At 53.4% G+C, this 25,258-nt stretch overlaps 9 protein-coding genes across 9 annotated transcripts; 4 read left to right on the forward strand and 5 right to left on the reverse strand.

Annotated features, from left to right (window-relative positions):
• Nucleotides 1-188: 188 nt before the first annotated feature.
• CGCA056_v014263 (uncharacterized protein) lies at nt 189-1,226 on the reverse strand (the record flags this gene model as incomplete). Its single annotated transcript, XM_037329505.1, has 1 exon — nt 189-1,226. One exon carries the CDS (start codon nt 1,224-1,226, stop codon nt 189-191), a length of 1,038 nt encoding a protein of 345 aa, XP_037172042.1.
• Nucleotides 1,227-3,086: 1,860 nt separating this feature from the next.
• CGCA056_v014264 (uncharacterized protein) lies at nt 3,087-3,842 on the reverse strand (the record flags this gene model as incomplete). The annotated part of the gene is made up of 1 exon (XM_037329506.1): nt 3,087-3,842. The coding sequence occupies one exon, from the start codon at nt 3,840-3,842 to the stop codon at nt 3,087-3,089; it is 756 nt and encodes a 251-aa protein (XP_037172046.1).
• A 3,567-nt stretch (nt 3,843-7,409) lies between these two features.
• Nucleotides 7,410-8,843, reverse strand: 6GAL (Endo-beta-1,6-galactanase; the record flags this gene model as incomplete). Its single annotated transcript, XM_037329507.1, has 1 exon — nt 7,410-8,843. One exon carries the CDS (start codon nt 8,841-8,843, stop codon nt 7,410-7,412), a length of 1,434 nt encoding a protein of 477 aa, XP_037172047.1.
• A 1,472-nt stretch (nt 8,844-10,315) lies between these two features.
• Nucleotides 10,316-11,758, reverse strand: CGCA056_v014266 (uncharacterized protein; the record flags this gene model as incomplete). The annotated part of the gene is made up of 1 exon (XM_037329508.1): nt 10,316-11,758. The coding sequence occupies one exon, from the start codon at nt 11,756-11,758 to the stop codon at nt 10,316-10,318; it is 1,443 nt and encodes a 480-aa protein (XP_037172044.1).
• Nucleotides 11,759-12,267: 509 nt separating this feature from the next.
• CGCA056_v014267 (uncharacterized protein) lies at nt 12,268-13,525 on the forward strand (the record flags this gene model as incomplete). Its single annotated transcript, XM_037329509.1, has 3 exons — nt 12,268-12,348; nt 12,562-13,416; nt 13,466-13,525. 3 exons carry the CDS (start codon nt 12,268-12,270, stop codon nt 13,523-13,525), a joined length of 996 nt encoding a protein of 331 aa, XP_037172045.1.
• Nucleotides 13,526-15,347: 1,822 nt separating this feature from the next.
• Nucleotides 15,348-15,834, forward strand: CGCA056_v014268 (uncharacterized protein; the record flags this gene model as incomplete). The annotated part of the gene is made up of 2 exons (XM_037329510.1): nt 15,348-15,725; nt 15,778-15,834. 2 exons carry the CDS (start codon nt 15,348-15,350, stop codon nt 15,832-15,834), a joined length of 435 nt encoding a protein of 144 aa, XP_037172040.1.
• A 670-nt stretch (nt 15,835-16,504) lies between these two features.
• Nucleotides 16,505-16,998, forward strand: CGCA056_v014269 (uncharacterized protein; the record flags this gene model as incomplete). Its single annotated transcript, XM_037329511.1, has 2 exons — nt 16,505-16,852; nt 16,906-16,998. 2 exons carry the CDS (start codon nt 16,505-16,507, stop codon nt 16,996-16,998), a joined length of 441 nt encoding a protein of 146 aa, XP_037172284.1.
• Nucleotides 16,999-17,433: 435 nt separating this feature from the next.
• Nucleotides 17,434-17,756, forward strand: CGCA056_v014270 (uncharacterized protein; the record flags this gene model as incomplete). Its single annotated transcript, XM_037329512.1, has 2 exons — nt 17,434-17,643; nt 17,709-17,756. The coding sequence occupies 2 exons, from the start codon at nt 17,434-17,436 to the stop codon at nt 17,754-17,756; spliced, it is 258 nt and encodes an 85-aa protein (XP_037171478.1).
• Nucleotides 17,757-24,449: 6,693 nt separating this feature from the next.
• Nucleotides 24,450-24,919, reverse strand: CGCA056_v014271 (uncharacterized protein; the record flags this gene model as incomplete). Its single annotated transcript, XM_037329513.1, has 2 exons — nt 24,450-24,607; nt 24,688-24,919. 2 exons carry the CDS (start codon nt 24,917-24,919, stop codon nt 24,450-24,452), a joined length of 390 nt encoding a protein of 129 aa, XP_037171477.1.
• Nucleotides 24,920-25,258: the final 339 nt, after the last annotated feature.

Consider the following 25,258-nt stretch of genomic DNA (forward strand, 5'->3'; position numbering starts at 1 on the left):
GCAGGCCGCCAGAGCCTCCTTGAGAAACAGAAACCTGATAGACCGACGTGCGGCGTCACCTGGAGCGCGTCATTTGATTTCCATGCCATTCAATTCTGATCCCATGCCAACTATCGACGCCCAAACCCTGATGCTTACACATACCCAGTACCCAGACTCCAAAACTCCAAACCCCCCCATTCGTCACCTCAATTCTTCTCCGCCCACTCTCCCTTCTTGTAAACGTCGCCAGTCTTCAAGCACTTCGTACCCTTTCCCTCGGCCGCAGCCTGAGCCCGCTGCGCCTGCTGCTCATTATTACTCGGCCGTCCACTGACCAAGTTCATCTCCACGTCCGCCCGCTCCAGCTGCCTCAACACCTGTGCGCGGATATTGACGTGGAAGAGCACCTTCTTCTTGTGCTGCACAGCCCACACAAACATCACGATCGCGCCTACGAAGCCCACCGCGCTGCAGGCCATCCACGCCCACCACCCCGCGCCCATCTCAGGCTCCCCGCCCCGACCGCCGTCCGCGACGACCACGATGATGGACGCGAGGAAGCTGACCATCAGGGCTATGCCGACGAGCAGGATCGTGCGGTAGGTGGACTTCTTCGCCACGAGCCGGCCGTTACCCGTCTCGTCACCGAAGGCTCTAACCCGGTGCAGACCGAGGATGCGGTCGAGCTTGTCCCAGAAGGTGGTCTTTTTCTTCTTGTCCTTCTTGGCAGGCGTGGTGTTGGTGGCGTCGTTAGCCTTCGGGGCTGGTCTGGTCCGAATGTCGACGACTTGCAGGTGGTGAGGGGACTGGATGTTGACGGTCTTGACCGGGGGGACGTTGCTGCTGGAGCCCGCCTCCGGGTCCGTGTTCTTAACGCGGATGGAGGGGATGTTGGGGTCTGTCGAGACGATGTTGTCGGTTGCAACGGCTGGTTCCGGGAGGGGCCAGTCTTCGGCAGTGAGCTGGAAGGGAGAGTTGTTTGCGTAAGAAGTGCGGTTGCGGCGGGGGATGTTGAGGGGTTCGCAGGGTGGGAAGGGGTTGGGCTTGGGCCGGCCGTTCTCGAGCTTCATCATTCGCTCGGCGAGTCTATTCATGCCGGCGTTGACTTTGGTGGGAGCCGGAGGTACCTCAGAGCCGGTGGCCTTGTTCGGGTCGGTGGTCTGTGAAGCGGTGGGCGCGTCGTCGGTTTTGACGTCCACATCCTTGGCGGCCTCGACTGGGGTATCTTGAGGATTGGCGGCCATGTCGACCGCGGCCTGTGGCTTCCTGGGGGTTGTCAGTTGCGTCGTTCGAAAAATCAGAGAAGATTGAATTCGCTGGGATAAGGGGACACTGATGGTATTGATGGAACAACTCACGGGGACTGTTGGCTGTGGGCCATTTTGTAGGCTTGGTCTCCTTTGATCGGCCTGCTGCGAACAATGCTTTGTGAGCTTCCCTGGGAGACAGTCCGCGACGGGGTCAAAAGGGCGTCACACCAACGTATGTGTTGAGACAATGCGAGGGAGTGGGAACAATGCCTCGATGGAAGGTTTTCGAAGTTCCTTCAAAGCTGCGATGTTTCTTGATGGGTGGCAACGGGAGTCAACAAAAGCTCTCTATGAGATTTCGAGGTTTGAAGTTGGAAAGAGGGAAGAGAGGAGAATATTCGAAATTGCTTTTTGAGGGACAGGACGAGAGGTGTCACATGACGCCCCAGCCGCCATGGAAACACCACGCTCTAAAGTGGTGGTGCGGCTGTGTCATTATGGTCGTTGATATCGGAACGCGGCTTGATGCCATCGTGGTGGTGTTGCAGCAGACAGCTGGAGCTGTGAGTGAACTTGGGAAGTCCAACTAAGGTGGGGCTCACCAAAAGGCGTGGTCTAAAGGAATGGAAACAGTCAGTCAAGATGGCTTTGTTGACTGGAAAGAGTCCAGTCAGAACATTGCAACACATTAAAGGATATGAGAGAATAGTTGAATGAAAGGAGCTTCAATGTTGGTTACACCCAATTGTCAAGTCATGTCCTTTGTAGAGAACCTCTCGATGGCAACCAACGTATCATTCCAGAACTTGACAGCGACTTCTTTTCCATTTCACTTCTTGAAGGTGATGGGAGCGATGGCGAGACTGACAAAACTTTTGTTCATGATCAGAAGCCCAGTACAGTAAGGCTGGCAACGATTAGCAGGCCGGCCTGGACCACCATTCGCGAGTCTGCCGCCTATGCATGCTGCTTCTGCAGTCTATCCTCCAGGATACAGTGATAATGTCTCTTCAACGTGTCGAGAGAGAAGACTTTCTCTTTAGACTAACTCTACCTCAGCCGTTTCAATCCTGAAAGACAGGCCAACCTTCGAGAGACAAGGCAATCACATCTTCAGCCATCCTCAATATCACATCCGACCCAGGCCAAGGCACTTCTCACACCTCCAACCACGACGTGATTTGCTCGCACGTCACTTTAGATACTAAATCAACATCCACCACAGGATCTTCGGCCATCCGTGGGAGTCGGCCTCCACTCTCACGCCCCTCAATAGACCCCACGTCTCGCTGCGAGAACCCGCTCAAGCGGGGGCCAGCCCACTCAAGCGCACAACTTTCATGGTCGTCAACACCGGCAAGATGGCCGAGCGGTCTAAGGCGCTAGCTTCAGGTGCTAGTCTAGAAATAGGCAAGGGTTCGAATCCCTTTCTTGTCAACATACGAGGCGTGATGCCTTTACTTTTTGTCGGTTGTTGGACCTTGTATTCTCTGGTTTCAGCAGCAGTACTCCTAGCGTTCATTCGGAAGCAACATCATTGAGGTGCTTGTTCTCGCCGGTCTTCAGCAATTGTTTTGACGTCGTTGGGGAAATCAAGTCAGATTATATAAACTTCCTGACCAATGTGATTCCATGATGAAAGGTTTTCCCCAGGTTTAAATCAAACTCAGATTGTATGTCTGACGGTATCTTCACAGCATATGATGTTAACATTGAGTGCCTTACTTAAGATACATTCACATTACACTTTGCGCAACCTAGGATTTGATTTGAACTTCGATTGATATCCGCTGTTATGATAACAGTTTCGCCGAACGTCTGTCTCTTCCCGTCCTCAAGGCCCCTAAACACTTTCTATCTCGATGCCTCGATAGTCTGCGAAGTCACCGTGACATCAGAAGCCTCCTCCTCAGGTTCCGTCTTGACCCTCTTCGCTTCTCTCGATGTGTCGTCTGCCACCCGCTTCCTCTCCGCGGGGCACAAAGACGGCTCCCATGTGAATCCTTCGGGCGATAATGCGCACAGCACCTGAGAAAATGACCAAGTATAGTCCACCGCCACCAATGCCGCTACCACCGCCGGATGAGACTCCTTAATAGCATCGCACAGCAACATCAGAAGAACGGGATTACTCTCCGTGGGGCAAAGGTCGATACATGTTTTGCTCAGCCACATGCGAGCCACATATAGCTCCGCGTCCTCGATCTTTGCCGGGTCGGTGTTCGCGATGCACCTCATCTGGGCGGCGATCATAGCCCGGGTTGGGTTGAACCATTTACAGATGACGTTGTACAAGTCCCTGGGGCAGCCGCCTGGAACACAGCTGACCGTGTACCCCTCGTGATCTGCGTGGTAAAAGTCTCTCAGAGAGGTGAGCTCGTCGTGGGCTCCCAGCCCGAGTAGAATGACGTCGGGAATGGACTGGATGATGGTGTTGTATGCCTGCGCCCGAGCCTTTTCCCATATGAGACAGTCCAATCTGTTTGAGGGTGGTCCGCCGTCTGGCCAAGTTACGGTTTTCCATTGCGAAGGTGTGAGATGTTTTCTAATGGCTTTCTGCCATGCCGGGAAATATCTTCGGTCTTCCAGATTTGGGATGTCGTTGGACATGTCGATAGTGCTTGGATCCGGGGAAGGGCGTTTGGAGTCCTGTCCGGATGAAAAGAACATAGAGAAGTGAAATAGCCGCGGACTGCCGACCATCACTCTTTTCTACCTCTTAAGCCCAGCAACACCACTTGCCGGGGTATGAAAGCTATCGGAAGGCTCTGTTGTTAATACTATTGAAGGCGCGTACTAAAGCACCATAATACTGTTTCAAAACCCTAGGGAAGCCCCCAGGCCACGAGTAGTCTCCCTCCATCTCCCTAACGACCGAGACAAAGGAGGCGCCGGAAACGTTTAGTGGCGGCGAGCGTAGCGAATAGCGTCTGTGGCTCCAAGCCTCTACGTTGCTAACTATACAACCAAGCAGACGTTGAAGATAGGTAGAAAAAGGGCGCGCTAAACCCCTATGTCTCGGTCGCTGAGGAAATGGCGAGTTGGCTGGCTGGGGAACAGGTGGCAAGTGAGAAAGAATTCTGCGTGGGTCCCCCAGCGCAGCCTTGATTCCTCTAGGCGGCATCAGCACATTGAAAAACAGCGCAACATTCAAAAGAAACGACTGTGTTATTCCAATTACCTTTTAGTATGCGCGCAACAAGACAGACGTCAAGTCTGGTCGCCGTCCTCGACCTTAGTCACTGGCTTCTCCCTCCCTTGTCTTCCTTATCTACTATCCTTGTCTTCCTTCCTCATCATCCCCCCTCGTCTTCCTTCCTGAACTTCATCGTCCTTAGCGTCTGCTCCCATACCCCTGATTTATCATGTATAATCGTCGGAGGATATCGATGACGATAGGACCCATCATGTGCATCTCTGAGGCCCTGGCAGCTAGTTTTCAAGTATTGCGATGAGGCCGTCCCATGATAAATCCCAGTTGTCGCCCAGCTCGTTCGGAACCAGCGCAGGGGCGTACACCTCCATGCCTCTGTATAGAAGCAGGGCCAGAATCTCATTTGGCGCCGTTGGATCCTCAACAGCGGCGATCTTGACCAACTTTGAGAACGAGGCGAAGTCCTTTTTGGATTGGTAGATGCGAAAGGGTGACGAAACCAGGTTCGAAACGTGGATGGCCCTCTGCGAAATCGATGGGGCGAGGAATGTCTTGATGAGTTCGAGTAGTTTATGCGGTTCGTTTCGGGTGGGGAAAGTATAGCCACAATGCCTGAGGCCGTCGATGATGTCTTTGGAGAGGGAGTCGTAAATCAAGTCGAACAAGGCCTCTGGCGGACCGAGAGTCATCAGATACATCAACTCGTTCTCGGAACTCGTAAATCGCACAGGAGCGCCCTGGATATTGGTGTGGTATACTTGACAATACGCAAGAAGCGACGATGACCAATGATGCCAGTCACGACGATCGCGAAGGGCAGGCAAGGGCGGGGTTCCTCCAGACATATCGATAGTATTTCAAGCGTTGTTTTTGTAGCTGAGACTGTGAAGCAAAACCAAAAGCAGAATGTGTTGATGTTGGAGATATGTGGAAGAGAGGAGATTGACGAGGCATGTCGTCGCAAGATGGCGAGAGGGAAGATGGTCGACAAGGTACCTGGTGAAGGCTGCCCAGAGAGATGTTCTTTCCTCCATGAGCATCGAGTTGGTGACAAACTGCCAGTGCAGGTGAAATAACTGTGACGGCAGCAGCTCACATGGGCGAGTGACGAGGGCTGCTCCAGAACTGGCTACAATGTATCACGCTTGCCTCCATTTGAGGGTCAACGCAGCGTTAGTTTCCCACTCGGACGCGGTTGACGTGGTCCTTAGTCTTGTCTTGGCCGTCATTCCTGTCTTCGTCGTCTCCGTCGTCCATGTCCTGCCTCATCCTTGTCACTGCCGCCTTATTCATTTGAATCGGAAAGTGCTCGAGACCACGAATTGAAGGATGGAAGTTGCGAACAACCAAGCCCAATGCAAGCACGCTGTGGCGAGAGATCCCTTCCACTCTTTCACGACAATCGTCATATATACGACGGTGATTCCTCACCTTTGCAATTGCTTCTCAACAAACAACGACCCAAACATCCCAGTAGCACAAGCGCAATGGAAGCGATTCAGGGTCCAGCGGTACTTCAGGTACGCCACGCGCCACACAGCACGGTCCACCGCTGCAGATGTCCAATTAACCCCCTACAATCAACGACCTCGCTGCCGAGACAGGCAGGTGGAGACGCCATCAGTCCTTTCAGTGTGTAAGGTACCGCAGAGGTTCTCCCACGGCCACCCGCGGAATCTTGGGCAGGCTACTGAACGCCCTGATTCAGGGGCAGCCGCGTGCTTGGGAGGGGTCATGCTTGCGCCGAACACTGATTCGACATCATCCTCTCCCCGAATCACCTCATCAGCCAGATTGCATGGGAAATGCCTTCAACATCTGCCGATTGTGTTTCCCATGTCAAGCAGAGTCCAATAAGGCAAGTATGTAAAACAGTTTACCAGGCGGTGCATCCTTTAAACGAGCCATAATGGCAATCCTCGCAATAGCATCGACGCGAGATTTACGAGATGGTCGGCTTGTGAGGAAATCTCCTGTCCCAGCTCTCATCATGTGACACGACAACCCAGGGCGCCCCTTGTCAAAACGTTTATCTCAACTGATATTATTCCCCGACTTTGAGCATGGGTTCTATAAATGTTGAAGTTCATGCAAACCGCCGATCTTGATAAGAAACCAAGGATATCCAGGTGTCTAGGCGCGTAGGCTGCCAAACGCGGCCAATGGGCGGTCAAACTACAGCGCCTGGTACGACAAGGTTCGCAGGGGAAGCGACGAACGCAATTAATTGCTATTGAAGTTGAAATCACGTCAGCTTCGCTTGCGCTTGGTGGTGTTACGCGCGCTGTTAACGCCGGAGGACCTGGCTTGGTTTGACCAACAAGGTAGGAAATCGCCGGTCATTCAAGCAGATTGTTGAACCACGCTGCCAAGCAATGGAAGACATCTGCGTCAAATCAATCCAGACGGCGATCCTAACGAGGGGCTTGCGGCCGCTCTTTGCCCGGGGGTGGTCCCTGATCCCCGATACCAAGAGACGAGTGCAAGTAGAATCTCGATGCGCCCAATTGTTGTCCAGGCCTCGAACCCCGTGACAGTACTGCAATGTGCGACTTTCCAGCCATAGAAATTTAGGTTATCATGCTATTGCTGCGAGACGGCACACCAGACACTGGAAATGGTGTCTTGCGTGGGTCTTTGCAGTGTTCAGCTGTTACACCTGTGACCTAGGTCTCTGACCCGAGTTTTTACGGGTCCAGTACCGACCCGAGATCTCTCGGCTACCGACTTAGTCAACTCCACCTTCAATCCTTACATGAATCACATCCGATATGGTGTAGTGGCCAACATGATGCCCTCTCATCCTGTGAGAGGTTAGGCATAGCCCCGAGTTCGATTCTCGGTTTCGGAATTTGATCTTTTGCTTTTTTGTCCGTTTTGTCTCGTCACTAAATAACGAACGATGGAAATCAACCACCAGTATTGTTGTGGTCACTTCAACGGCAACATGCGCAACGTTTCCCAAGTATGAACAATGTAGATAAAATATGTACCAAGAAGACTAAACTATCCCCAAACTTCCTTCACAACTTGACGTTCGGAACCTCAAAAGTCTGCACCATCTTCGACTCAAAATAACTCCAGAACTTGGTTCCGCTCATCACCGTATCATCCGCCTTCACATACCGATCACCGCTGCCCACCTGCGTCCTCCACCGCGTCACCTTCGCCCCGTCCGTCGAGCCCTGCGTGAACTTGCTCAAGTCAAAGTTGAGATACTGCGCACTGCCCCAGTTGATCGCCACAATCACCAGCTTCGAGTTCGCCTTATCGTACGCCGCAACCACATTATCACTCCCGCCGTCCAGAATCTTCATCCCCTCGCGGATGTGCCGCGTAAACTGCGCAAACACAAAGTACTTCTGGTTCGCAGCCCCCAGCGTGCCCGCCTCGTTGTCGGCATCAATCACTCCCCACCCGCCGCCGTCCAGCACCTGCCAGTACACCCACCCCGTCGGCCGCAGCCACCGGAAGTCCAGCAGCATGTTGCTCACCAGCCGCTCGCCCGTCGCGTCGTTCTCGCCGTACTCGCTGTTCCACAGCCGCTGGCCCTTGCTCGCCGCCTGCGCGTACAGCTTGTCGCGCGCCCCGTTGCCGTACTGGTACCCGTGCACATTAATCCGGGCCACATTATTAAGTGCCGAGCCGAGCCCATTCCAGGTACTCACGGCCTGGTCGTAGTATGACTCGTCCGACGCGGCGATGGTCATGGTGTTGAGCCCGCGGTTGTCGAGCTCCGTGCGGAGGTAGCTGATGATGCTCGCCTGCGTGGCGACGTCGATGTGGCAGCCCTCCTGCGTGCCGTCCGCCTTCCACCAGTTCGCCGTCGGCTCGTTGAACGGCTCGACGCTCTCGAAAGTGATGCCCCAATTGTCCTTGGCGTACTTGGCCACGACGGCCATGTAGACGGCGTGCTGCTGCAGGTTCCAGCTCTGTATGTTCTCGCTGCCGTCCGACGACCCGGAGGGGTTGTGGTTCTTGGTCATCCACCACATGGGCGAGTTGCTGAACAGCTCGAAGCGGTTCGCCCCGCGGCTCTTGGCCTTCTGCATCATCCCGCGCTGGTTCGCGTCCACGCCCCAGCTCCAGCTCGTCGACGCCGGGTCCGCGCTGTTCCAGTCGAGCCAGTGGCCCTCGATCTGCCGCGATAGCATCATCTTGGAGGACACCACCATGCTCTCGCCGTTGATGCTGTTCCAGCTGCACGCGCCCGCGTTGTGGCGCACGATGTTGAAGCCCAGCCCGGGCAGGCTGGCGCCGGACCAGGTGGTCGACTTGGTCGTGAAGAAGATGTCGGCGAGGTCGTCGCGGTTGCCGAACTTGCGCGCCCACCAGGCGAGCGAGGTGCCCCAGCCCTCCCAGGTGCCGCGGTCGGACTTGGCGTCGATGGTGGTTGTCGTGTCGGCGGCGACGTGGCCCGCGAGGAGGGCCACGGCCAGGTTGAGTGAGAAGTGCATGATATTGCTTGTGTGAGGAGAAGATCGAGCCCGAGGAGACTGATGATCCTATCCTCCTGATAGGGGAAATATTGGTATAAGTGTGGACTGGACAAAGACCTTTATGTCCGTCGTCTGATACGGTCCTGATGACAAGACGGAGCCCGCAGGGGCGCTGACTCGGGAGGCGGGACCACGATGTCTTGGAGTGGCACTGCAAACGGGGATGAGCGGACCGGTGGGAGAGTTGCGTCCCTTTTTTGGGCCAAAATGCCATGCCGTCATGTTGGAGATTAACATACCATAAGAGGGTGGCAGAGGGGGTAGAATACGCGCCGTCTGGTCGTCGAAACGGCGGTTGGTGCCGCTTCGAGCTCGGTCGTTTGGGTCCGACACGGACGTGGCGTCCATTCCCGCCGGTTGGGGTGTTGCTGGCTGGTGGTGTTGATCACTTCAAGCGCACTGGCGCCGCAATCTGCAGATGCAGTCGTACTTCGGTTCGTTCCATCTTTAGAGTTAAATTGCCGGCGATGACACGAGGGGACTTGGCGCCGCCCGTGCTTGGATTAATCAGGCAGTTGTGAGCTTGGAACCTGTGCTGGTGGACCCGGGCCGAGAGGTGCGCGACTCAGCCCTCAGGAGTCGAGACGAATAATGCGGATCTTATCTCGGGATGTGGTGCCACGTGCTATTTCGGAGACCAATATGGTATTGCAAGACGGCTATTCGGCTTGAATGTACAACACAGAAGGGGATACAAGAAGAAGAAAAATTGGGCAGACGGATGCCGCGGCACTACTCCCAACATGCAATCATTTCCGTCCACCAAGTGCCATATCCATTCATCAAAAGCTTATTATCCATCCATCCTCCCGTTGTCATCCAGAAATCCTCCGCGGAAGCGATCCAATCCATGTGCCTGGAATTTCCAAGCTCGGCCGAATGGTATGCGCCGTCGTTCGAAGCCGTCCGGGCAGAGTGTGGGGTAGGCGACATCGGGGTGGTGGCATGCATGGCAGGGTGCCATCGGAGCAGGCCGGCCTCGCACGTGCATTGGCGGAAGATCATTGAGAGAAAACATGGTGTCGACCGGTTTCGGCTCCGGGATCCGCGGACACGTCATGAGACCTCATATGCTTGCGCGCTAGGCAAGCTACGTTTAAGCCTGCTTGGATTGTTCGGCGTTGTATCTGTGGCGCTCGTTAGGGGAGGTAGAATGCGGGGAATCGCCAAACTTACAAGAATACTGCAAGTAAAGCAAGTGTAATGGTTTTGTGTTTTTGTGCTGATTGTCGTCGTCATGCTCAAAGGGTTTGATTGTCTTCGGCGGAAGCTTGTTTGAACAGTTAGGTCAGTGTTTGTCTGGGAAAGCAAGGGAAAATACTGACCCTTTGACACATCGATGAAGCCATAATCTTACAAAGCCGTGGCAGCCAAAAGATGCTGCATAAAAACGTACCTCCAGCGACCTTGTGACCAACTTTGGGCCATCTTCATCCCCGTCTCTTCTTCATAATCTCCTCAGCCTTCTGTTCAAAAGACCTGTAAGGGACATAAGGTGTCGTTCCAAGGGGATCGGTGGACTTCGGGGCTGCGCGGGGATTGTATCCTCGGGGCGGAGATCCCAGGGGAATGGCACCTGGAGAGACAGCTCGAGGCTGCGGACGCTCTTGGGTAATCGATCTCAACTCCGCGGCGCTAAGAGATTGCCGAATCCTGTTCATCGACGGAGACGGCTTGTGCAGGGGTCTTCCGCCCGGCAGCCGTCCTCTGCCGCCCGAAGAGTGGATCGTGCCAGGGCTGGCGGTGGCGCTGCCGCTGAGACTACCATCCCGTGCCTCCCGCAGCAGGGCCTCGGCCTCCTCAACCTTGGCCTTCTCGAGCTCCTGGTAGACTCTGTGGAACTGCTCCCGAACCTTCTCCATGCGGGCGAAGAGAATCTGCTGCTGGTTGTAGAACTCCTGTCTCTCCCTGTATGCCTTGGCGAGCGCCTTGGCCAGATCGGCAATCTCCTCTTCAGAATACAGCTTCTTGGGTGGGTTGGGCGTGTCGAAGCCAAAGATCTCAGGGTACGGGCCGTAATCAATCTCAACGAGTTCTTGGGGCGGCGACGGAGGAACATCCGAATCGGCGTCTGCCAAGAGAGCCTGCTCTCGAGAGTTGTCAGCTCCGGCGGGGAGGGGAACCTTGCGGTTGCGAACGGCCTTCTGCAGACGGGTACGACAAGCATCGACAGCGGCGTCAAGAAACTCGGGAGTAGCATTGTTCTCGTCGATGGTTTCCTTGAACAGCTTCATGCCGCTCGCCTCCTCTTCATGCAGTGACTTTAGCTGCTTTCTCAGAGTCTTGACCCTGTGGCCAGCCTCAGCGCTGGTCGGGAGGACAGGAGGAGGAGGAGGGCGAATGACTGGCTGAACACAGCGACGCTTGGAAGCAGACTTGGTCGGGGTGTCAGGAGGTCCATCGGGACTTCCTGATCGCTCTCTGTTCGGGGTAGAGCTGGCTCGGGGCTGGGACAGGTTGTAGTCCAAGGGAACGGTGGAGTCGTCGACGTCGGAGGGAGTCTGGCCATCGAAGAAGGGGTCGGTGTTAGTTGCACCCGAGTCGACGGTGTCGGGCGTGACGGCTCTCTTCCTGGCCTCGGCGGCTTCGTTGCGCTTTCGCTTGCGCCTGGTCTTCTTCTGGGCAGGAACGGGAGTCTGCGGAGCGCTCTCGGCGTAATCACTATCGTCACTATCGTCGCTAGCGTCAGGCATCTCGACATCATCCTGAATCTCACCCTCGCTGGCATTAGAGACGGTGGTGGAGACGGCGGTCTCGGATGCCTCCCCGGAGGGCTTCTTGCCGTCGCGAGCAGACGAGGTCGCCTTGGGCTGCGCGCCGGGGATGGGAGCGAAGCGCATGCTGCCGCGCGGGCTGGGTTGTCCTCCAGCCATCGGTGTGCCAAGTCCGAGTTGTATGTTGGAATATTTGCTGCTGTTATCGAAAGATAGAGGTGGTGGTGTTTTTGCTGCTGTTGTAGAAGGGGCGGAAAAGGTGGTTGTGGGCGCAGGGTTCGCAAGGTCGTAAACCCGTCCAGCTTTTTTGATCTTGACCATCGCAAGAGGCAGGAGCCAGCCAGCGCAGGACTGAAGACCGACGACCTTTTTTTTCTTGGCCCCTTCCTTCAATTCACCGGTAAGTTGCAGCGCTCCAAGGCTGAAACGAATGCAAGCTAACAAGCACAACAAGAGAAGAGAACAGGCGCAGCTCAGCAAAAACGAAACAAATGCGGATCTCAGGGTGAAGCTATCACCAGTTGTTTCAGTGTTTCAGGAGAACTCAGCTGTCGTCGTCTACCACTGCCGTCCATCAACCAAGAACGAGAGCGAGGAGCCATGGCAGAATTCATGCGCCTCTGTGCCCTCAGCCTTGTCCCTTTCACATGACTTGGCTGTTCATCACCATGGCGATGGGCAGAGAGGCCTTTCAACGTGGGGCTGATGCCATCGAGAGCCCTCCGCAAGGAGCACTTCCCTTCACTGGTGTCCCCGACTGGAGGAAAATCCTTTCCCCAAGACCACAAGGACAGCAAAGATCCTTTCAAACCAAAACATCTTGACCTTCTTTGCTTGGCCCACGAGTCTACATCCATTGCCTTCTTGCTCCATCTAGCAGAACATCGCCACGGAGCAGACAGCAAGCCAAGGTTTGTTTACAATCCTAGTTGAAGCAAGCAGAATCTGACCTCGATTCGCAGATGGACAATCGCCAGAATGACCTTAAGGACCAGATCCGCGCCTTCGCCAATGCCCTCTCCAAGTCAAGCAACCTGCCGCTGAGCGCGATCCACGAGGCCCTCGAGTCCTACATCGGCCAGGCTCGCATCGACGAGGCCACCTCCATCGCCGCCCAAGAGATGCGCCAGGTCATCCCCGGAAGCGAGTACGCCGTGATCTTCCACGGCTACCACGTCCACACCGGAAGCACCCCTGACCATGCTTTCGGCTACCCCATCAACTACCGCACCACCGTCGCGCTCAAGAACCCCGTCTTCTTCGACGTCCTCAAGTTCAACAAGTTCAACGGCGTCTTGATCCCCCAACAGGGCCAGCCTATCCCTCCCTACCACGCTGCGGACTACGTCCCGGGATTCCAGTCTTACGGATGTCCCGGCCTGGCGATCCCCAATCACTGGATGAATATCTTGGCCAGCCCCACCGCCGATGCCATTCATATGAACGCGGAGATCGCTTTTCCCGGACCCAGTGGTGCCGAGAACTGGGACCAGCAGAACTCCGACCCGACCTTCAACCACTTCCTTGCTGAGAGCTTTCCTCAGCAAACCCACATGGCTCCTCCTGGCCAGTTCGTCCCAGACTACTGGAACCAGTCCGGCTACTTTGGCCACCCTGAGCATATCATCAGAGAGACCCACGAGCCTGTCCCTCAAGTCCAACTTCCCCTGGGAATCGCCCCCGTCATCGAGAACAACGTCGCTGCTGATGTTGAGCATGCCGGACAGCAGCCTGCTCGCTCCCGCAGTGTCGAAGAGGCTACTATGCAGTGCCCCGAGTGCTTCAAGCCATACAAGCGACTCAATTACTTGCAGAAGGTCAGTTTCCCAAGTCCTATGGTCCGATTATCCCCGCTGACAACCAAAGCACCTTAAAAAGCATGGTCGCCGGTACAGCCGCAAGGTAGACTACTCCATCCGTCGCTGAAGTAGACAACGGTTAGGCTACTCGGGAGCAGAGATCATGCGGCGCTCGCCACATTGCTGAAGTTTCCAAAGCGTGGTTCGCTTTCGCCGAGCGTTCAGTTTGCGTCTTTGAGCGTCACCCTCGTTTTCGGCAGCGCCAGATACTGAGGATATTAGTTTGAGTCCGAGAGAATTCTATCATTTACTGACTATCTCTGTCATTCACCGTCACAACTGCTGTAAAACCTCGAATCGCTGTCTTATGTCGCTTGTTCCATACCCAATCGCTCTCATCCCATGCTTTTGCCTCGGTCCCTTGACCTAAGGCTAATTAAGAGCCTTCTTCCACAGTCTTCGGATCTGCTCGCGCTGCAAGTATGAAATCTTTCGTTCTCGCAGAGTTCGTAGGCCCCCAAATAACCACCCGTACGCAACTCCACCTACCCAATGCCTGTTCCTAAGCCCGACCGGTGTTTTCTGTGCAGCAACTGGTAGGTTTTGCTCCGGATCTTTCTCCACCAGCCGTGTGATAAGACAATCATTCAATGCAGACGTGCTGCTGAAATGAACGCTCGGCTTGAAATATACTTTGGTTGCGTCCACTTTGCAAATCACAAGCTCTGGGGAATCGCTCCTCTCGCGGAGACCATCGTTCATGACCTCAGACATCTTTCGCACAGCAAGATATCGACGCAAGCGCTTGTGCAGTTTGAGTCCTGGAAATGCATAGAATTCCACCATCTTATAGCATTCTTCGTGTAGACTTGCCAGTCTCCGCCACCATCTGGTATGTGCCAGGGCGTATGCGATTACCGGCAAGACGACCGGCAGTCTGCCTCTAGCGTCCCACAAATCTCTGACGATGCGGCTCCAGTCAGTTGGGGATTCTTTTGACCAGATTGCCTCGGGAATCGCAATCTCCCAGGTGCCGCCAGTGGATGGTAGAAAGCAGATCTTTTCGTCTGGGTCATAAGCGGACCTCTTTTCTGCTTCTTGGTCAGTGGGTGGCTCAAAGAAGTATCAAGATGGCTTCAGCTTTGGCTCGGACGGGTGCTTGCCTTGGAAATCTTCAAACTCGTCCCTGTGTCATTGAGATCAGTCCACATCCGCAAGGAGCTGGAGATGAGATGAAGGAATAAAATACCAATTGATTTGGCTAAACCTCGTGGGCTCGGGGAACCTTGGACGTGCGTCTCCGGGGAGGTTTGGGGAAAATTCAAAGCTGGGCCTTCTTCCAGGGTCATTCATTATTGACGGGATAAAAGGTGTGAGATTTCGCGGTTAGTTATATCTGCTCCAGTAAAGCGTGTTGGTCCTTCATGTAGCGTTACAAGAATGCCGGGACTTGTTGCAGTAAGATAGCTGATGCGGAGTTGTGTAGATGATGTTGTTGGCAAATGTGCAGTCAGGGCGCGGCGGGTCGGAGAGGGGAGAAAGGGCCCATGATCTGTATCACCGCCTGGCTCTAGCGGAAGAAGGAGCGGACGGGCAGTGAAAGCTGCCGCGCAAAGCACTGGAATTGCTGAGGGCGACCCTGCCTTGAGACTCCCGTCTGACAGGATGGTGTTGGGGATTCTCCTTCCTCTCCAGATTGCTCAAATCCATTGCTGCCTACCTTGTAAGTTGTAACTCCCGACACTGGAGTCTCTGTCTCGAGTTCTCAACCCAGACCCCACCTTCTCCTTCCAGGCCTCAGCCAATCCGCTGGATAAAAGGCGGCAGCTTCTTGATTCTCTTCGCACCTGCAACTCACAACTTCCAGCCCACAGCACCCCTCAAAGCTGCCCACGTATGTCTCAGTTGTTTGCCGAGCTTGGAAACCCACCAGCTGACCTTCCAGCAGGATGTCAGCCTTGCACCTTGCCATCAAGGATGCGCTCTTGCGTATTGAGCAGGAGAGCTCCGAGGACTGGTTCACGATCGACTCCCTCACGCGAGCTGTACTTGCCGAGATCCGCCAGGACTGTGTGGCTCGCTCCACGAACCCCCAGGAGGAGCCAGCCGATGAAGGCAGCAGTAGTAGCAGCCAGAGTGACAGCAGTGACGATGACCAAGATGAAAGCGAGGGCGACGAACAAGCCCACGACAATGGCATAAGCCATGCGAACAACAACAGCAACCACCATGAAGGCAACAAAGGCAGGTGCAATAGTTCCAGAATGTATGCCTGCAAGGTCCGTCACTGCCCTCGTGTCTACCAGCACAAGTCAAGCCGCACCCGCGTGAGTTCAGTCTTTTGCCACCTTCTTCGAGTACCATGCTGACAAAACATAGCACTACGCTATCAACCATGGCGAGGTGGCTGCACCCCCAGACACTGATAAAAAGTAAATCATGTTGTGGTGGAAGCAAAACGTTCAAATGAGACAGAAAGGCTTCGATACAAGTTCTAAATCATATTACATCAGGATCTTTCATAAGTGTCCAGAACTGTGTTTTTGCCTAGGTTCTTGGGCTGCTGGATTGGCTGTATCGTGTAGTTCTACTTCCTGCCGGCCTCTCTTGCTCCTGTCTTCGTCTATCTCGAGAATGGGTATCCTTGCCTCTGCCTTTCCCGTAGTATGCGCCTCCAATTATTCGTTCGTAATTGTGTTGTCGCTGCGGTCATCGTTGCTTCAGTGGTTGTCGCTGCTGTGGTTGTCGCTGCTGTGTCGCCTCTACTCCTGCCGTTCGTCGCGCGCTGTCGTCGTCTCTGACTCTGTCATATCGTAAGAATAATTCGAGATGTAAATGAGATTTTCAAATTCAGAAAGAATACCCCGGGACCTTCAAGTTCCTTCCGTTCTTGTTCTACTTTCTCGCCTCAGGTGAGCTTGTAGCCTCAGGTGAGATCCTGGTGAGATACGTACCCCTCTCATCAGTCTATTTAATGAGGGCCTCTCATCCTCAACCCTCCTCTCTTTTCTTCTCCTCCAGGCAACAACAACTTCTCAGTCTGTGAAAGGTATCTTACCTCACTCCAACCTTCAGTACAACCTCCACCAAGGAAGACCAAAGGAAGATGGCTCAACAGACTAAGAAAGACATTCAAGACGCGCTCCTGCGCATCCATGAGGAGTATCCAGAAGATTGGAACGCGTTTGAGCAGACCAGTCGTGAGGTCCTCGCTGAGATGGGCACTCGACGCGCCCACGAAGAGAACCAGGCTGTCCTCAACACTACTCAAGGAGAGGCAGACACTCACTCCTTGGAGACCAACTCCGCTCAGAACAACCCTCGCGCGGCCATGGCTACTGCCTCAAGCAGGGCCTCAGCTCACACCAATGTGAGTGAGACTCACATCAGGCCTTACCGCTGCACTGTCCCTGGATGCGGCAAGCGCTATCAGCACGTTCGGTCTCGATACCGTGTAAGTGAAAGGGCCCCCAAGACCACAAAGTCAAGCCGCTAACACTCATCCAGCACTACCAGGAGGACCATAATGGTGTGGCTATCCCTCCCAGCACTGAGGGTGTTGTTTTGGACACACCCAAGGATGGAGATCAGACTGCCTGAAGGAAGGGAGGGACAATGAACGGGGATGAAAGGCAGAGAGATTGATTGGGAGGAAGGATGCACTTCATTCGCGCAGGTTCTTCATAAGGAAATCCAATCACATGACTTTCAGTCTCTCGATTCCCTCAATCACCATAATGCCTTTGTTCAGCGTGAGACAACCGCGCACACTGACAACCTCAATCTCACCAGCAGATTCCGCCTGTTTCTTCGAAACCCTTCCTTCCCGGAACTCTCCAAAATAAATTCAACCCATTGTTCTGTTTCCGCAAAATACCAAACCAAACCTTTTCTCACCCACAGCCAACCTTTCACAAAACAACACATCCACCACCAAACAGACACCACCAACAACCGAAACACCCAACTCACTCAAGTATGTTCAAATCTTTGATACATTTTGCCGAAACCAACTACTGACTTCTCTTCAGCAGGATGCCTACCAAGCTCGAGACCGCCGTAGCCAACGCCCTCACCCAGGCTCAGTCCGAGAGCGGCAAGTCCAAGGACGACGTCATGAAGATGGCCCACTCCTTCGCCGGCAAATACCTCAAGAAGAACGGCATCTCCGCCACCGACGCCCTCCACCGCTGCGAGTTCGACGGTTGCGAGCGCGCGTACGAGAACCGCAGCTCCCTCAACCGCGTCAGTTCCTCCGTGCCCCAGCCACCTCTTCACCTCCCTTGTTCATGTTCTGACTTTTGTTGCAGCACTACAAGAAGGACCACGACGGCAAGAACCCCGAGGACGAGGAATAGGCTCTCTGCCGCATGCCGAGCCTTCGGATAGATTGCTGGTACTTTGGCGATTTTGGCTGGCTTGTCCTGCAACTGCCTTCGGCGAGTTGTTGCCTTGGACGAAGTCGACAGGCGCTGGGCTACGTGGTGGACTATACTCTCAGGTGCTGCCGAGGCTTTGCACTTTCTACTCTAGGTATGCGATTCCCGTCTCTTCCATTGCTTCTGTTGGATCCATTTCTGACAAGTTCTGCCTACAGTTGCAACCCTCTTGTCGGCCTGGCCAGTATCCTGCCCCATTACCCCTCGCCTTTCAGGTAGCTCCTCAATAAAGAAGATTTCTTCAGTCTCTTGCCGTGTCAAGATCCAGTCCTTGACTACTTGCCCATCTATTGGAATGTTTAATTGCCGGAGAGGTACCATGCGGGGCTAGCGAAAGCCTTTCGTCGACGCTCTTTTGAAATTGATGATGGTCCTATCGTACTCATCAACGGAGCCAGCCCAGCCTTCCTCTACCCCACGATCTTTTTCCACTCCATTTCCTTTCATCTCAGTATATTTTCACATTAATTTGGTTTGATTTTCTTTCACAGCATGTGACCTGAAAACGTACCTCGTTTGATGGATCTGTCCGTCTGCCTCTACCATGCTTAATTCGTCGAAGGCGTATGATCGACGCGTCGATGAGGATTGCTGTACTCTCCTAATACACCCTTCGTTGCATCCTGATGAGCCTTACAGACAGGTTAAGTTTGAATAAAACCTCTACCAAAAGCGATGTGTGCCTTGGTACAATGTTGTCCAGAACGACGTCGTTGAACTCGGGCCCAGATGAGACCGCATGCCATGACATCGCTCTGGACGCTTGACTGTTCACAGATGACACAGTCATGGCAGACAACAACCGCTAGGCTTAACTCGGCCAGCACGGCTAAAACCAGCAAAACCAGCTACAGCTGACTTTTGTACTTTGGAACACTCAACACAAGCTGCGCTTTGTCTGGTCCACGAAGTAGCCTCGTTTCTGACCGCGGGACTCAGTTGATTCTCGGTTGCTAGGTGGAAGAGCTAGATGTAAAAATCACCTATCTACGGCATCTGTCATGGCAATTTGCCGCCGCAGCAGGCGGCTTTGACCAAAGAATTCTGTCGTGGCCCAGATCAACAGCTGCCCAGGTCGTCCCGTCCGGTGAACTTGCAATCGCGTCAGAGAGGCTTCCTCTACTCTCTAGCAGCGTGCGATCGGTATCGGATATGGACAAATCATGTATGAGACCGAGCCTCCATCCAAAGCTTTCAATGATGAAAGCTGGGAAACAGAAGCCATGGACGCTGTTTTGATCTTCTCGCGTCTAAGCCTGCTTGGGAGGGTGAGATGATTGATACCCAGAGATCTAGCACTTCGCCAGTCTTCAATATTCTAAGCCTTTGCCACAATAGTCAGTCTTGTGGAAGATGCTCACTCCTTTCATATTCAAGACTTTCCATTCCCGGGCCCCAAGGGGACTCTTGCCTATATGCTAGGTAGAGATCTTCTGAGGATAATGCTTTTCGCAGGCTTTTCCTTTACACCCTGTTACATGGGTCTCCTATGGCGCAATCTCCTATTAGATTTTAGAATTCCTGCGACTTTTTTTTTTAAAGTAGGAAAGGTTATTATAAGGATTATGAGGGGATTTCAAGGGGCGGTCAAGTTTCTGTCCCATAATTTTACTGAGCCTCAATCGCGTTGGCAGTGCCAGAGGTTCACCTGCATCGTGGTTCTCCAGTACTTGCAACCTCGAGCTAACCGTACAGTTCTCCGGTATGAGGATGGCGAAGAAGCACGATCTCGGTATTGGCTATACCTTGGCAGCAAGAATCCTGCCACCGAGAGTTATCCTCACGACATTGGCCGACCAGGGCACGCGTATGTGTAGAACTTAGATAGGGTGATTGCGTTATGGTACTGGCTGTGCCTCGGATAGATGCCCAACGCCCCGGGCCCCGCTCGCCAGCGGTCCGACCTCAGGCTCGCCTCAAGCTGAGTTGAGAGGCCGCAAGTTGCCATCGAGCAAGGTATTATGGCTCTTGCCACGTCGAGAGTGGATGACATCGCCGCAGAGGCCATCGTATAGATGTGACATGGCATGGCATCCGAGGTCACTTCGTTGACCTCGTCATCCTAGGTCCTGGAAAGTCGACCATGGCATTCTGTTCGTCCAGTCGGCCCCACTACACACCAACTCCATATGCTAGAAGTATGGGCAGGTAAGCGAGCATACCGTCCGGTGGATAGCCGGCGGTTTCGAGCAGGCTAAGGAGCTGCTCGCATCCACTATCGATGAGAAAGACGGGCAAAGCGCTCCCATCGCGAAGGCTACGGCCGCAGGCCTCGACACATGTTCGTGGTTCGCTCGGAGCAAGCTTGAAATATAAACATAGGCAGCTTCTGGGATTGTTTGACGTAGAAAGCTGAAGGCGATCTCGAAGCAACTGTCAGTACGAGGGCAAGATCTCGACTGGAGGCCATGGCACCTGGAGAGTACGAGCAGATGAAACGGAAGAGACAGGACCAGAACTTTCTGCGATTTACAGCTTTGGACTCCCTTGAGTAGGGCTTCTCAGAGGAAGAGGCATCTGGAGGTGGCAGCGATAGTGGTGCGAAGGCAGCCTTAGTCTCTGAAGATGCTTCTTCGAGCAAAGGAGACGTTGTACGGCCACCTATGTAATCCCACTTGAAGTTCCATCTATTTGAGAGCCTATCATCACAGAAACTCATCCGACCAATGTCTTCGTGGCTCGGTTCGCTAAAAGGGTCTTATTAACGAACTTATGCTCGCGCCAGCAATTGCTCAAAAGATCCATCGTCAGTTAATATCGACATGATTGGGCTGCGCCTCGGTCTTGCCCGGAGACTTCGCACTCGCGCGGAAACATTCTTGATACCGACTTTGTCTCTGAGCTGAACCTCATGAGAGGATGGAGCTGACTCGTGATAAGTCTGGAGTATCTAGTAGCTTCGATCAGGGGACTGAATCCGCTCCAGCACTAATAGCCGGGCCAAGCTCGAAAAGTCATAGCTTTCAAAGGACAGGAGACCACATGATCGTGGTGTGTAAGGTGTGAGAGAAGGAGAGAGAAGCCTAGAACATGACGCAAAACCGTCTCAAAATGCGTGTTCACTGGCTTCCAAAGACCAATCTCAGGGGTCTGTGGGACAAAGTGTAATCCTTCTACATTGAGTCAAGCATCAGCGAGCAGGCATGTCTCCCGATGGTCAGGTCCTTGATAGCACACTGGTCACTTGAATGAGATCTTGGTACAACCTTGTGTTTTCTTGGAATAGTCAGAGGGAATATCGCCCTGCTAATTAGCTGCCTCTGATTCTGCTCCTGGTAATCCTGATGCCCGAGCGGGTAGAGTGATTCGAGTGCCACAGCTGGAGCAGTCATTTTAGAACATTGTCTTTGTAATGTGATATGACCCCTCGATCTACTTTAGTGCGGGTTGAAATCTTTTGGTTATGAGATATCCTCGGGCTCGGGGCGATACCAAACCAAAAAGACTCGGAATTCAGACCCCTTAATGGCACTCTCTTCGGCGGGCGTTTCTACCAAGGCCATACCCTCAGAACAGCGTGCTACTAAATCCTAGCCTTGGTACTCTGCATTTGGAGGAAGAGAGAATTCTTAACGGCAGAATTAAGTCGAAACATCGTTTGTACGTCGAAGATCGACGAGCTGAGATGAGTTCCCCTTGTCGCAACCCCCCTCTAGCTACCCGCTATTGCCTTTCTGGAGTGCACCGAATGCTGAGCTATCCCGGGCCGTCCTGTTCCAGTTCCTCAGTTCAGGACAAAGATATCTTACTTGACTGGCTCTGAACTCGGACGTGTATGTGGTATATTCATCGCTGGCGTTGAAAAATGCAGTACTCAGAGGGGACCATCCAATTCGTCGCATCATACGGGAATCTCCTGAGTTCTCAAGCCCGTTTAGGAGAAAATCAAGGTTGAGGGTGCCGGCAATCTGCGGTCTCAGTCTTGGTGCTGCTATTGTAGACGTGGGCTACTACATCGGACGCGGCACAGTTGCGACTTCACATATTCGGCTTTGTCGCCGCAGGATATTGGATGATATTCTCCTTCGTCGTCTAACCCACGCACAAAGATCCGCGACGAAGCCTTCGGTGAAACCGGGCCGTACAACTTGACGGAGAATACTATTTATTTGAATGCGGTCTGATTAGCGCGCATCACAGTTCTTCGCGACTCCCTGATTCGGAATAACAACAAATCGATCGAACAGGTTATCGGCTAGTCATGCGGACGTTTTTACGAAGCCAAAAAGCCATTCAACCCCAAGATCCATTGAGGACCTAGACGTCCTCTACTTTGGGTGCCGCAGCGATCTTGAAGAGATCGACAGAAATCACTCCATCCTCATAGTCTTGCTGCCATAAGTTTGATTCCAAAGAGCATAGTGCCGAGTCAGACGTGGACATGGACTACGAAGATACCAATATCAAAGCCGATAGCAGTTCTTGCGGCGATTACAGCGATGATGGATCGCATTCTGCTGTCAAGGGCAGACGTGGAACTCTAGACCGCGTCCCGCTGTCTAAAGAATCTAATCACCGTACCTAGCTGCAATGTTCTTAGCAGCGACTTCGGCCTCGCGGTGTACAACAAGCATCTATGGACAGTATCAATCACCGCCTGGAGTATCCCAAACCTAATAACAGGCGATCCTCAATGCGACAGAGCCAAAATAGCTTGCTCATGCTTGCAGCCCGGGAGACCCCGCGTCATGTCTCCAAAAGGTTTGACTCTTCTCCGCCCACGTGCTAATGAGAAAAACTGGCGCTTCATCCGCCTCGGCATTCGAAAAATTGGCCGAAGTATCGGCTTCCATGGAGCTGAAGGATAGGGCCAGGCTGCTTCTCTGCTTAAGTCCTGCTGCCCTCTCATTATCTAAATTAGGCGACATTCGGAGTCGGATGAAGACCCCTATTTCAATGTCCAAGACACTATGATGTGAGCCGGGCCCTCATGAAGTTACACAGGCTGTGTCCAGGAGGAGTTCAACGATCAAGCCCGTTGCCTCTTCTCGGATAACGAACGCAGATGGTACACGGCTGGACGATCTTTGGGTTCATCTCTTGTCCGAAATATCTGCTTGGCTTGCAGAATCAGTGAGGTCATGTGGTTTAGGTGCAGGAGGACTTGATTCCCTTCCAAGTCAATGATCGTCCCGGTCAACCTCTCTTCGACTACGAGTTACTCAATACCGTAGCCGGTGTATCGAAGGAGCCCGACAAATATGTAGCTGATATTAGTCACGATGTCTAGACAAATAAACGCAGCTTCGATAGACGATTGACAAGATCATCTCCATATCCATATCGGAACTGCTTTCAAGCCGACGACAGCACTCGGGCCCGATGACAGCCTTGCTGGACCAAGCTTAGAGGGCAAGCATGGCCTTTTTTTCTACGAGCCAAGATTTTCAAGATGGCATTTGGGTCGATTGAACTTCGATTTGTTGTCCTGATTGGCTTTGCTTCCCGGAGGCTGGAACAACATCCACCTCCGAGGGGTGTACTCGCCGAGCAAATCCGCGCCAGCCCATGCTGTAGGAATGTTTTGGATCTGACGAATGAGGCAGCTGGTTTTACAAGCACCTCCAGTCTCGTCGCGCATCTTTTTTCCTGACGCAAGGCAGTGCTCAACTGATATTTTGGCCGGAGCGTTTGTTATCACTCATTGGCACAATACGCCCTCGAGGGTCGTTTGGAGTTTTATCTTCTCCCACAAGCAGTCGGTCTACTGGCGAATTTAGAGAGCAGTCTGATCATCTGCTACTGAGGCCGTCGTGAAAGCGCCGCAAGTTTAGTCAGTCATACCAAACGATCCACACGAAGAATGGGACGAACGGTCGAGTTCCCGCCGCCGTGAGCGCAGCAGCTCAATTGAGGTGCTTGGTACCCGATTCATTCACAACACTGATGATGGCGAGCATCGTGGAGCTTTCATTCATATTCACAGAAGAAATTAGGACTGGGACGGCGTTCATTGTCGTTCATGACTTGGATGCTTATCATGTCCAGCGCGATCGAGTTGCGATCACCATTCCACGGTGATGAGTTCTGCGCCAACCCGCTCTGTTTGCTTGTCGTCCCTTTAATTAGGAGAGCTGTTTTGTTCACTGCCCCTGGGTCCTTTCTCTGCTCTCAGTCTCTGTAAGGGCAATGACCTCGTTCGCAAAGCTGGCGTCCAGTCCTCCCAGGTGCCGCCATGTTCGAACCGGAGGTTTGCATTGCATTTCGTCCTTTCTTGGGACAGATTCAGGAAACATTTAGTTCTGCTGGCCCTCTCTTGGATACGAGATCAGTATCGAGGAGCCATGAGCGCCAATCTATGCCGCGCACTCAGAACTTCCGACGCGACGATTCGCCTACGCGATTATCTCGCGAATGGACCAGGACTTTGGGTTGCTGGAGTCCGCCGATGGTACCATGTGTTCTGCGCCCTTGCGTTCTCAAAACTTACTCCGGATATCACACAAATGGAATTCTTCAAAACCGCATCGATGCGCCATATCACTCAACCCCATCAAGCAAGTCAACTGAAGTAATTACGGAGTTCCAATTACTATATATCAATCCCCGCCAAGACACAACATCTCAACGAAAGAATACTCCCTCCGCCCCCACTCAAGTATTCCCTTCTCTTTAATTAACCTTAGCCTGGCTCAGGCTAGTAATCTGGTTCACACCATCCTGAAGCTTGCCATTAGGCAGCTTGAAACGGCACAGAACACCAGAGCGCTCTTTGACGCTGTTGTCGCAGGCCAAGCTCGTGGTAGCAACGCAGTTAAGCGCTCCGCCGCCTATCACATCCCGAACCGTCAGTCCCAAATTCCTTGATGATACCCCTCGAGATTGTACTAGTTCAGAGGTCATGACTTACAAGCAGTAGGTCCTCCAGGCACGCACTTGCCCGCTGCGCCCGCCGCATCAGTGCAAGCATCCTGCTTCAGCGACGTGTTGGGAATGCAGCAGGCACCCGTGGCCTTCTTGGCCTGGCGGGCGTCGAGAACAATGGAGTTGCGCTCTATGTTGCGCACGCCCTCGACATCGGCGATGGCGGCGGAGGAGACGGCGGCGAGGCCGAGCATGATGGCGGTGATGGAGAACTGCATTTTGACTGGGGTGAAAGAGTTGTGGGTTGGGAACGAATAAGTTGTAAGGTAAATAGTGAATGTTTAGCCGCGCAGCGGAAAGAATGAAAGTTGAGTTGCACAAGGATTGATCAAAGAAAACTGGGAAGACTGGCTTGACGAAGGAAAAAGGGTAGCACTAGATCAACCCGCGCCGAAAGCGCGAGTTTTTATACCGCCGATTCTTTTGACTCTGCAAAATACTCGGCACTCCAAACCCAGTCCCAAACAACGTTGTGGTTAATTGCGGCTCACTGACAGGGATCGCTGGATCCCACCCCCTGCTCCTCCAGATCGAAGCTGCACTCGGCCTCCGAGCGG

This window comes from Colletotrichum aenigma (assembly GCF_013390185.1).
Source record: "Colletotrichum aenigma strain Cg56 chromosome Unknown KSG_Cg56_contig10, whole genome shotgun sequence".
NCBI classification, from domain to species: domain Eukaryota; kingdom Fungi; phylum Ascomycota; class Sordariomycetes; order Glomerellales; family Glomerellaceae; genus Colletotrichum; species Colletotrichum aenigma.